The 11674-nt window shown below is 39.5% G+C and overlaps 1 protein-coding gene across 1 annotated transcript in view; it reads right to left on the bottom strand.

Moving 5' to 3' along the window:
- Positions 1–453: 453 nt before the first annotated feature.
- The window catches only part of LOC100344946 (zinc finger protein 585A), a 34406-nt gene continuing 23185 nt past the window's right edge, over positions 454–11674 (bottom strand). Inside the window, 4 exon segments of the mRNA XM_051830636.2 lie at positions 454–4771; positions 4773–7170; positions 9426–9518; positions 9764–9890. Of these exon segments, the coding sequence (XP_051686596.2) occupies positions 4345–4771; positions 4773–7170; positions 9426–9518; positions 9764–9890 (3045 nt within the window). The 3' untranslated portion in view covers positions 454–4344.

Raw genomic sequence — 11674 nt, 5'->3', positions numbered from 1 at the left:
TTGGAACTCATAGAAGATTTTGGCAAAGTAGCAGGGTATAAAATCAATGCACAAAAATCAACAGCCTTTGTATACACAGGCAATGCCACGGCTGAGGAAGAACTTCTAAGATCAATCCCATTCACAATAGCTACAAAAACAATCAAATACCTTGGAATAAACTTAACCAAGGACGTTAAGGATCTCCATGATGAAAATTACAAAACCTTAAAGAAAGAAATAGAAGAGGTTACCAAAAAATGGAAAAATCATCCATGCTCATGGATTGGAAGAATCAATATAACCAAAATATCCATTCTCCCAAAAGAAATTTATACATTCAATGCAATACCAATCAAGATACCGAAGACCTTCTTCTCAGATCTGGAAAAAATGGTGCTGAAATTTATATGGAGACACAAGAGACCTCGAATAGCTAAAGCAATCTTGTACAAAAAAACAAAGCTGGAGGCATCTCAATACCACATTTCAAAACATACTACAGGGCAGTTGTAATCAAAACAGCATGGTACTGGTACAGAAACAGATGGATAGACCAATGGAACAGAATTGAAACACCAGAAATCAATCCATACATCTACAGCCAACTCATATTTGATGAAGGTTCCAAAACCAATCCCTGGAGTAAGGACAGTCTATTCAACAAGTGATGCTGGGAAAATTGGATTTCCACATGCAGAAGCATGAAGCAAGACCCCTACCTTACACCTTACACAAAAATTCACTCTACATAGATTAAAGACTTAAATCTACAACCTGACACCATCAAATTATTAGAGAGCATTGGAAAAACCCTGAAAGATATAGGTACTGGCAATGACTTCTTGGAAAACACCCCAGAAGCACAGGCAGTCAAAGCCAAAATTAACATTTGGGATTGCATCAAATTGAGAAGTTTCTGTACTGCAAAAGAAAGTCAGGAGAGTGAAGAGACAACTGACAGAATGGGAAAATATATTTGCAAACTATGCAACTGATAAAGGGTTGATAACCAGAATCTACAAAGAAATCAAGGAACTCCACAAAAACAAAACAAACAACCCAATTAAGAGATGGGCCAAGGACCTCAATAGACATTTTTCAAAAGGGGAAATCCAACGGGCCAACAGACACATAAAAAAATGTTCAAGATCACTAGCAATCAGGGAAATGCAAATCAAAACCACAATGAGGTCCACCTCACCCCAGTTAGAATGGCTCACATTCAGAAATCTACCAACAATAGATGCTGGAGATGATGTGGGGAAAAAGGGACACTAACCCAGTGTTGGTGGGAATGCAAACTGGTCAAGCCACTATGGAAGTCAGTCTGGAGATTCCTCAGAAATCTGAACATAACCCTACCATTCAAGCCAGCCATCCCACTCCTTGGAATTTACCCAAAGGAAATTAAATGGGCAAACAAAAAAGCAGTCTGCACATTAATGTTTATTGCAGCTCAATTCACAATAGCTAAGACCTGGAACCAACCCAAATGCCCATCAACAGTAGACTTGGTAAAGAAATTAAGGGACATGTACTCTATCGAATACTATACAGCAGTCAAAAACAACAAAACCCAGTCATTTGCAACAAGATGAGGAATTTGGAAAACATCATGCTGAGTGAATTAAGCCATTCCCAAAGGGACAAATATCATCTGTTCTCCCTGATCTGCGACAACTAACTGAGCACCAAAGGGGAAACTTGTTGAAGTGAAATGGACACTATGAGAAACAGTGACTTGATCAGCTCTTGTCTTGACTGTTGATGTACAATGTAATACTTTATGCATTTTAGTATTTTTTTTTGTTCTAGTACCATTGGTTGAACTCTGTAATTAACACACAATTATTCTTAGGTGTTTAAATTTTAACTGAAAAGTGATCCCTGTTAGGAATTTGGAAAACATTATGCTGAGTGAAATAAGCCAATCCCAAAGGGACAAATACCACTTGTTCTCCTTGATAGGTGACAACAAACTGAGCACCAAAAAGGAAACCTGTTAAAGTGAAATGAACACTATGAGAAATGGTGACATGATCAGCCCTCACCCTGACTGTTGATGAGCAGCTTAATATGTTATCCCTCTTAGTATTTTTTTTTTGTTTGTTCTACTTAATACTTTTGGTTGAATACTGTAATCAACACACAATTCTTAAGTGCTGAAACTTAACTGAAAAGTGATCGCTGTTAAATATAAGAGTGGGAATAAGAGAGGGAAGAGATGTGCAATTCGGGACATGCTCAAGCTGACTTACCTCAAACGGTAGAGTTAGAAACATACCAGGGGATTCCAATTCAATCCCATCGAGGTGGCATGTACCAATGCCATCTCACTAGTCCCAGTGATCAATTTCTGTTCACAATTGATCATAATGATAGGACTAAGAACCAAAGGGATCACATAAACAAGAATAGCGTCTGCAAATACTAGCTGATAAAATAAAAAAGGGAGAGAATGATCCAACATGGGAAGTGAGATACACAGCAGACCCATAGAATGGCAAATGTCCTAACAGCACTCTGTCCTCATAATCAGCCCTTAAGGCATGCGGATCTGGCTGAAATGCCCATGAGAGTATTTCAGGCATGGAAAGCCAAGACACTCTGGGGAAAAAGAAAAAAAACCTAAATGAAATATCTCCATGAGTGAGATCACAGTGGAAAGAATGGGTCATCAAAGAAGGAGGTACCTTTCTCTGAAGGGAGGAGAGAACTTCCACTTTGACCATGGCCTTGTCTAAATATGATCAGAGTCAGTGAACTCAGGGGGCTTCCATAGCCTTGGCAGCTCATGACAAGAGCCTCGGGTGATTACTGATGCCATAAACAAGAGTGTCAATTTGTTAAGTCAACAACAGGAGTCACTGTGCACTTACTCCTCATGTAGGATCTTTGTCCTTAGTGTGCTATACATTGATATTTAATGCTATAACTAGTACTCAAACAGTATTTTTCACTCTATGTTTCTGTGTGGGAGCAAACTGTTGAAATCTTTACTTAATGTATGCTAAACTGATCTTCTGTATATAAAGAGATTCCAAAAAGGTGCACAAAAAAATGCCAAATTACTTTCAGAGGATCTCCAATTATACTTACAATGGACTTCTCATAAGAAACCCTACAGGCAAGGAGTGCAAGACATAGTCTAAGTCTTAATACAACATTGTCAACCCAGAATACTGTATCCTGCAAAGCTCTCATTTAAGAATGACAATGAAATAAAGACCATTTGTAACAAGAGTAGGAAGAATTTTCAATCACAAAGTGGCATTACAAAAGATGTTTTAAATGAAGTGCTACACTAAGAAACACAGAAAGATAGTCATCATGATAAAAGAATGAGAAGGGCTGGCACTGTGTTATAGCAGATAATGCCACCACCTACAGCACCAGCATCCCTTATGGGCACTGATTCAAGTCCCGACTGCTGCACTTCTGATCCAACTCCCTGCTAATGTGCCTGGAAAAGCAGCTGAAGAGGGCTCAGGTCCTTGGGCCCCTGCACCCATATGGGAGACCTGAAATAAGCTCCAGACTCCTGGTTTCAGATTGGCCCAGCTCCAGTCAGTGCAGCCAATTTGGGAGTATGCCAGTGGATTGAAGACCTCTCTCTCTCTGGCCTCTGACTCTGGCTCTATGTAACTCTGCCTTTCAAACAAATAAATAATCTTTCAAAAATCTGAAAGCAAAAAAAAAAAAATACTCGAGCAAAAGTACAAAAGAAATCCAAAGTAAACAATAGGAAACTTTATGAAACAATGTCAGGACAAAGTCATTACTTATCAACAGTCACTTTGAATGTAAATGGCCTCAACTCTCCAGTTAAAAGGTACAGACTGGCTGAATGGATTAAAAACAAAACCAATCTGCTTGCTGCCTACAAGAAACATCTCACCAACAAAGATGCATGCAGACTGAAAGTGAAAGGATGAGAAAAGATATTCTATGCCAATGGAACACAAAACAGGACAGATGTAGCAATGCTAATAGCAAAGGAAAGAGACTTTAAACAAAAACTACTAAAAGAGACAAAGAATGGCACTATATAATGATTAAGGGATCAATTCAACAGGAAGATGCAAGTATAAATAAATGTATATGCACAGATGCTTAGGGTCCTGTGTGAATTTTCTGATGGATTATAAGATGTGACTTCTTGCCAAAGGCTTTTCCAGTCATTACATTCATAAGGTTTCTCCCCTGTGTGAATTCTCTGATGTTTGATGATTACTGACTCCAGCCAAAGGCTTTTCAGGATTCATTACATTCTTAAGGTTTCTCCCCTATGTGAATTCTCTGATGGATTATGAGATGTGACATCTGGCCAAAGGCTTTGCCACAGTCATTACATTCATAAGGTTATTCCCCTGTGTGAATTCTCTGATTGATTATGAGTTGTGACTTACAGCTGTAGGCTTTGCCACAGTCATTACATTCATAAGGTTTCTCCCCTGTGTGAATTTTCTGATGGATTATGAGCTGTGACTTATAGCCAAAGGATTTGCCACAGTCATTGCATTCATGAGGTTTCTCCCCTGTGTGAATCTTCTGATGTTTGATGAGGTCAGACTTATAGCCGTAGGCTTTGCCACAGTCATTACATTCATAAGGTTTCTCCCCTGTGTGAATTCTCTGATGGATTATGAGATGTGACTTTTGGCCAAAGGCTTTTCCACATTCCTTGCATTCATAAGGTTTCTCCCCTGTGTGAATTCTCTGATGGATTATGAGATGTGACTTACAGGTGAAGGATCTTCCACATTCCTTGCATTCATAAGGTTTCTCCCGTGTGAATTCTCTGATGTTTGATGAGGTCAGACTTACAGCCGAAGGCTTTGCCACAGTCATTACATTCATAAGGTTTCTCTCCTGTGTGAATTCTCTGATGCGTGATGAGGTTAGACTTACAGCCATAGGCTTTGCCACAGTCATTACATTCATAAGGTTTCTCCCCTGTGTGAATCCTCTGATGTTTGGTGAGGTCCGACTTACGGCCAAAGGCTTTGCCACAGTCATTACATTCATAAGGTTTCTCCCCTGTGTGAATCCTCTGATGTTTGGTGAGGTCAGACTTACAGCCATAGGCTTTGCCACAGTCATTACATTCATAAGGTTTCTCCCCTGTGTGAATCCTCTGATGGCTAGTGATTGCTGACTTCTTGCCAAAGGCTTTTCCACATTCCTTGCATTCATAAGGTTTCTCCCCTGTGTGAATTCTATGATGGATTATGAGATATGACTTACAGGTGAAGGCTTTTCCACAGTCATTACATTCATAAGGTTTCTCCCCTGTGTGAATCCTCTGATGTCTAGTGATTGTTGACTTCTTGCCAAAGGCTTTTCCACATTCCTTGCATTCATAAGGTTTCTCCCCTGTGTGAATTCTATGATGGATTATGAGATATGACTTATAGCTGAAGGCTTTTCCACAGTCATTACATTCATAAGGTTTCTCCCCTGTGTGAATCCTCTGATGTCTAATGATTGTTGACTTCTTGCCAAAGGCTTTTCCACATTCCTTGCATTCATAAGGTTTCTCCCCTGTGTGAATTCTCTGATGGATTATGAGATGTGACTTACAGGTGAAGGCTTTTCCACAGTCATTACATTCATAAGGTTTCTCTCCTGTGTGAATTCTCTGATGTTTGAGGAGATCTGCCTTATAGCCAAAGGCTTTTCCACATTCCTTGCATTCATGAGGTTTCTCCCCTGTGTGAATTCTCTGATGTTTGATGAGGTCAGACTTACAGCCGTAGGCTTTGCCACAGTCATTACATTCATAAGGTTTCTCCCCTGTGTGAATCCTCTGATGTTTGATGAGGTCAGACTTATAGCCATAGGCTTTGCCACAGTCATTACATTCATAAGGTTTCTCCCCTGTGTGAATCCTCTGATGCTTGATGAGGTCAGACTTATAGCCATAGGTTTTGCCACAGTCATTACATTCATAAGGTTTTTCCCCTGTGTGAATTCTCTGATGGCTAGTGATTGTTGACTTCTTGCCAAAGGCTTTTCCACATTCCTTGCATTCATAAGGTTTCTCCCCTGTGTGAACTCTCTGATGGGTTATGAGTTGTGACTTAGAACCAAAGACTTTTCCGCAGTCATTACATTCATGAGGTTTCTCCGTGGTGTGAATTTTCCAATGTTTGATTAGGTCTGTCTTCAAGCCACAGGCTTTTCCACAGTCATTACATTCATGAGGTTTCTCACCTTTGTGGATTCCCTTATGTTTGATGAGCTGTGACTTGCACAGAAAGGCTTTTCCACAGCCATTGCATTCATAAGGTTTCTCTCCTGTGTGAATTCTCTGATGCACTACAAGCTGTGACTTCTTGCCAAAGGCTTTTCTACAGTCTTTACAATCATGAGGTTTATCCTCTGTATGAATTCTTTGCTGTGTTATGAGGTATGATTTCTGGAAAATGGTTTTTTGGAACTCATTACATTCATGAGGTTTCTTCTTTGTGTGAATTTTCTGATGTCTAATGAGATCTAACTTCTGGTACGTGGTTTCTCCACATTCATTACACACATGGGAGATCCTACAAGGCTGACATGCATAAGGTTTTTTCTCTGTATGTTGTCTCTGATCTATTGGAAGATCTGATTTGTAAATGAGAGGTTCCACATACCCCATATCTTCATAGAGTTTCTCTCCTGTGTTGATTTGTTGATGCTTACTGAGGTTAGTATTTTTATGAAGAGTTTCTTCTATTTGAGTTGTCTTTCCAACAGTAATTGTTGACTTATTACAGGGGTCTCCCATATGGACCGTGCAAAATCTAAAGAATATCTTCTTCCTTTTGAAGTCTTTCCCCTGTCCACTATGTTCAAATGAAGGCTTCACAGTCTGAATCTTGTGATCCTCACTAAGATGCTCACAGCACTGGACAGAGTTCCCAGGTACCTTAGTGGCATCAAGCTTCTCTCCAGCTTGCAGCTCATCAGGCCCACCATGGGGATGCACATTGTGACATACATTGCATTCCTCAGGTTTCATTGCTGAATAACTTCCCTTTTTGATAATCAGTTTTGAAACATGACTTGAACTTAAATTAAGTCTTTTTATTAATTCAACTCTCTTGGGAGTTGATGTCTTGCTATTTGTCATAACATCCTGCTTGAAATCTTTTTCTTGAATTTCCTGGTTCATCCTAATTATGTCATCACTTTTCATGGCAACTGAAATGAGGAAAACAAAAATCACTGAATCACATATATGTGCTTTCTCCTGGAATACTGATGTAAAGGGAATGAAGTTTCTTGTTATCTAAGTGGAATAAGATTTTAACATAATCAGTGGAAGACACTTATTTATGCTCATTATGATTTTTTTTTTCCTTAAGACATTGATATATTAGGTTGTACCAATAGATTTCTTAATTTTCAATCATGATCATGTTTACTACTTGAATTTTATTCAAGTATGGCAGAATTGCTTTCCTGGTTAGATGTATTAATTTGTTGCTTATGGTGCCTTCATCCCAAAATAGTGCCAGTATGAGCCCTGGCTACTCCGATTCCAATAAAGCTCTAGCTTATGTAAACTAGAAGGCAGCAAATAATGGTTCAAGTGCTTGGGACCCTGTGATATGTTAGGGAAGATTAGATGAAATTCCAGACTTTTGGCTTCAGACTAGTCAGACCTAAATTTCACAGGCATTAGGGGAGTGAGCTAATAAACAATCTCTGTCTCTCCTCCTCTTATTGTCATTCTAGTCTTTAGCATTGATGAGATAACTATAAGATTTTAAAGAATGGACAAATATTTAATAAATATATTCCCCCATTGCCTAGCAACCAGTTTTTTCCTGTACTTTTTCAACCATAAATATTGGAATGTTTTACTGGATCATTTACTTACAGGTGAAGAAGAGTGAAATGTGTCTGTACTCTAAACAGGATCACGTTTAAGGAACAAGATTTGAATTTATGGTTGTCTCATGTTCAGTCTTCCCAGGTAAACAGCATTTGTGGGATTTTGCAAATGAGAAACTTTTATTTGCACTCTATGACAGCTTCCCCATATTCCTAAGGAAATCTAACATCTTCAGCTTCTCAGAACTACAGCAGTTACAGAAATATAGCAATGTGCCACCCTACCACTTTCTGACAGTTTAAAGAATTTGTTTCTGCAGCCCAGAGTGTGTTTACTTTCTTTGAAAAGTATTTTCTAGCTCATTCTGAAATCATGAGCCCTAGTTATATCCCCTCAGGTTTTTTCTATAAACATTTTTTTGTGTGATAATTTGAGTTTCTGGAGGCTTTTGATCAGCTGTCTCTTATTTTCAAAGAAATTTTCATTTCCTATGCCTTTGTTATCTTTATTGTTTATTTGAGACAGAATTCATGCTTCTAACTTTTAAACAAATCTGAGACATTCAACATGAAACCATGAAGTTACTTGACCTTGGGATTCAGAATCTCAAGACTTTCTTGGTGAGTTTAGGATCACTTATTTTCATGTTTTTACATAAGTTCATGCTTAGCTTCAGGGTTTCTGATGTCATTGCACAGAGGCCTACTTCTGACCATTTCTTAGCATTTACTTATTCATTTACATACTTGAGAGTTAGAGAGATGGAGAATTAGACAAAAAGGGAGAATGAAACAGAAGATTGCCAGCCACAGGCTCTCTCCTCCAATGTTTCTAGCAACCTATTTTTTTTTCTTATTTTATTTGAAAGGCACAGAGAAAGAGAAAAGAGAGAGAAAGAGAAAGCATACACATTTATTGGTTCAGTTGTGAGATGCTTAAAATAGCAAGCTCTGTGCCTGGCCAAAACCATGAGTGGGGACTCAATCTGAAACAAGTCTCTATAACTTGCCCAACTTATAAGAAATGAAGACAGGCTGGCATTGTGGCATGGTGGCTACATCCCCGCCTGCAGTGCTGGCATCCCCAATGGGTGCCGGTTCAAGACCCAGCTGCTCCACTTCCTATCCAGCTCTCTGCTATGTCCTGGGAGAACAGTGGAGGATGGTCCAAGCTGGAAGAAGCTCCTGACTCCTGGTTTTGGATCAGCATAGCTCCAGCCATTGTGGCCAATTGGGGAGTGAACCAGCAGATGGAAGACCTTTCTCTACCTCTCATTCTCTTTCTGTGTAACTCTTTCAAGCCAAATAAATAAATCTTAAAAAAAAAAAGAACTGAAGAATAGAATAAATGCATGAAGGAAAAGTTATTATAGAAGGACAAGTTAGAATCTGGGGACTATATCTAACCTAGAAAAACCCTTAGTAACATCAGAAAAAGATTAGAATTTTTTTTAATCAAAGATCATCTTCATCAAGAAAAAAGAGTTAGAGATATAATGGCATCCTTAGAAACTCTAGAATCCCTTGTCTGATGCACAAAACCAGGTGTCATCAGGAGTAACACTTGGGAAAATTTCATGGAAAGAACATCAGTCAACATCTGTTATGTGCGTACTGACCTGGAAGGCTCTGATTTAGGCATTTGTTCACCATCCATGGCTCTCCTCCTTGCTCCAACTTAAAGATCAAATCAGGCTTAGTGACGCAGTGTCCTATTTAATGCAAACAATGTAAGATTTTGTAAAACTGCTATCTTGGGTTATTTAAAAGACTACAGCTTATTCCAGGAGCTATGCAACAAATGTTCCAATTTGGATCCTTTCCTAGATGGTAGACATACAGATTATTTATGGAATCAAATTCTATACCTGCCCATCATTAAACTTTATAAAGTGTTCACTTATTTTTCAAATAGCAAGAAAATGCTATCATTGGATATGTGATGGGTGTCACTCACCCAAGAAAAGCAGGCTATTGTAGGTCTCCAACATCACATCCCTGTACAGAATTTTCTGAGCTTTATTCATGTTCTGCCATTCCTCCCAGGTAAAGTAAATAGCCAGGTCTTCAAATGTTAGCATCATCTGTAAAAGAACATTTCTGGTCAACATATTAACTCTGTCACAAAACAAAGACTGACAGTTTTCATCTTGTACATGGGTATGAAGGAAGAAGGAAGGATGGGTTTTCATTTTAGAATTATTGAGCATTTGGACAGCCACACAGAAGCATTCAGCAGGGAGTCAAACCTATGGTCTAAAGACTGTTAAAAATGCCACAACTGGAAGAAAACAGGAGTTTCAGGTCACAAGGGGCCACATATGTCAAGGGGAATTGCACAGCAGGTTGAAAGGAAGAAAATATTGACTCTTCAATAAGCCATGTTAAGGGGAAGAATGTAGAGTATTCAGGTGAAAAGACAAGAAACCATCAGTGGAGCTATGTTGGGAGTGAACACAGAAGAATTTTCAGAAAAACACCATGCAAAGTCACTTCAAATATGGCAGAGAAAAAATATTTTTAAAAAGAGGGCAGGCATTCATCTTGGTGTTTATGATGCCAGCTAAGATACCCTACTTCTACCTCAAAGTACCTAGGTTCAATTTCCAGTGCCAGTTCCAGTTTCCAGCTCCCAGCTAATGCTGCAGAAGCAGTAGTGATGCCACCAATGAGAAAGAGCTAGACTCCATTCCTGACTTCTGGCTTCAGTCCTGCCCAACCTTTCTTGGTATGGGTATTTATGGAGTGAATAAGTGCATGGGAGCTCTCTCTTCATTTCTCTCTTGGTCCATCAACTTCTTTCTCAATCAAGCCCATAATTATTTTTAAATAAGAGAGAATATTCAAGTAAGACAAAGAATAGAAAATATCTTTTGACTTTGACTATGCTTATTTTACATTTGAAGAACTGAGATAACATTATTAAAATTAAATTAAGGTAAAAACAATGGAATTAATTGCCCAAAAACAGAACTTGGGAAAGTGTGCAGTGTAATCTGGATTTGTGACTAACTGAGAGAAATGCATAGAGATTTGTTTAAGAACTTGCAGTAGGCACCAGTGTGGTGCAGACAGTTAAGCCTCCAATTGCAATGCTGGCATCTCATGGTATCATACTATTTGAGTCCAGGGTACTCCACTCCAATCTAGCTCTCTGCTAAAGTTCCTGAAAGATCAGTGAAATGTTGCTTAAATATTTGGGCTCCTTCAACTAATATGGGAGACCTAGATGGAATTCCAGGCTCCTGGCTTTGGTCTGAACCAGTCTCAGCCATTATGTTCATTTGGGGATTGCACCAGTAGATGGAAGGAGTCTCTTTCTGCTCATCTCTCCCAAGCTCTCTAGCTCTGCCTTTCAAATAAATAAATAAATCTTAAAAAAATAAAAGAACCTGCAGTACATTCTTTTCCCCACACATTCCTGATCCTATCCCTGAATCAAATTCAGCTTCTCAAAACAATTAAGGATTGCATTACTCTAACAATTCAAATACAAGCTTAACTGATTTGTGTTTTTTAATTTCTTTTTTTTTTTTTTTAATTTTTGACAGGCAGAGTGGACAGTGAGAGAGAGACAGAGAGAGAAAGGTCTTCCTTTGCCGTTGGTTCACCCTCCAATGGCCGCCGCTGCAGCCGGCGCACCGCGCTGATCCGATGGCAGGAGCCAGGATCCAGGTGCTTTTCCTGGTCTCCCATGGGGTGCAGGGCCCAAGCACTTGGGCCATCCTCCACTGCACTCCCTGGCCATAGCAGAGAGCTGGCCTGGAAGAGGGGCAACCGGGACAGAATCCGGCGCCCCGACCGGGACTAGAACCCGGTGTGCCGGCGCCGCAAGGTGGAGGATTAGCCTATTGAGCCACGGCGCCGG

The sequence above is a fragment of the Oryctolagus cuniculus genome, chromosome 8, assembly GCF_964237555.1.
Source record: "Oryctolagus cuniculus chromosome 8, mOryCun1.1, whole genome shotgun sequence".
NCBI classification, from domain to species: Eukaryota; Metazoa; Chordata; class Mammalia; order Lagomorpha; family Leporidae; genus Oryctolagus; species Oryctolagus cuniculus.
Note: the sequence above shows the minus strand (reverse complement) of the source record. Positions and strands in the feature narration are given on the sequence as shown.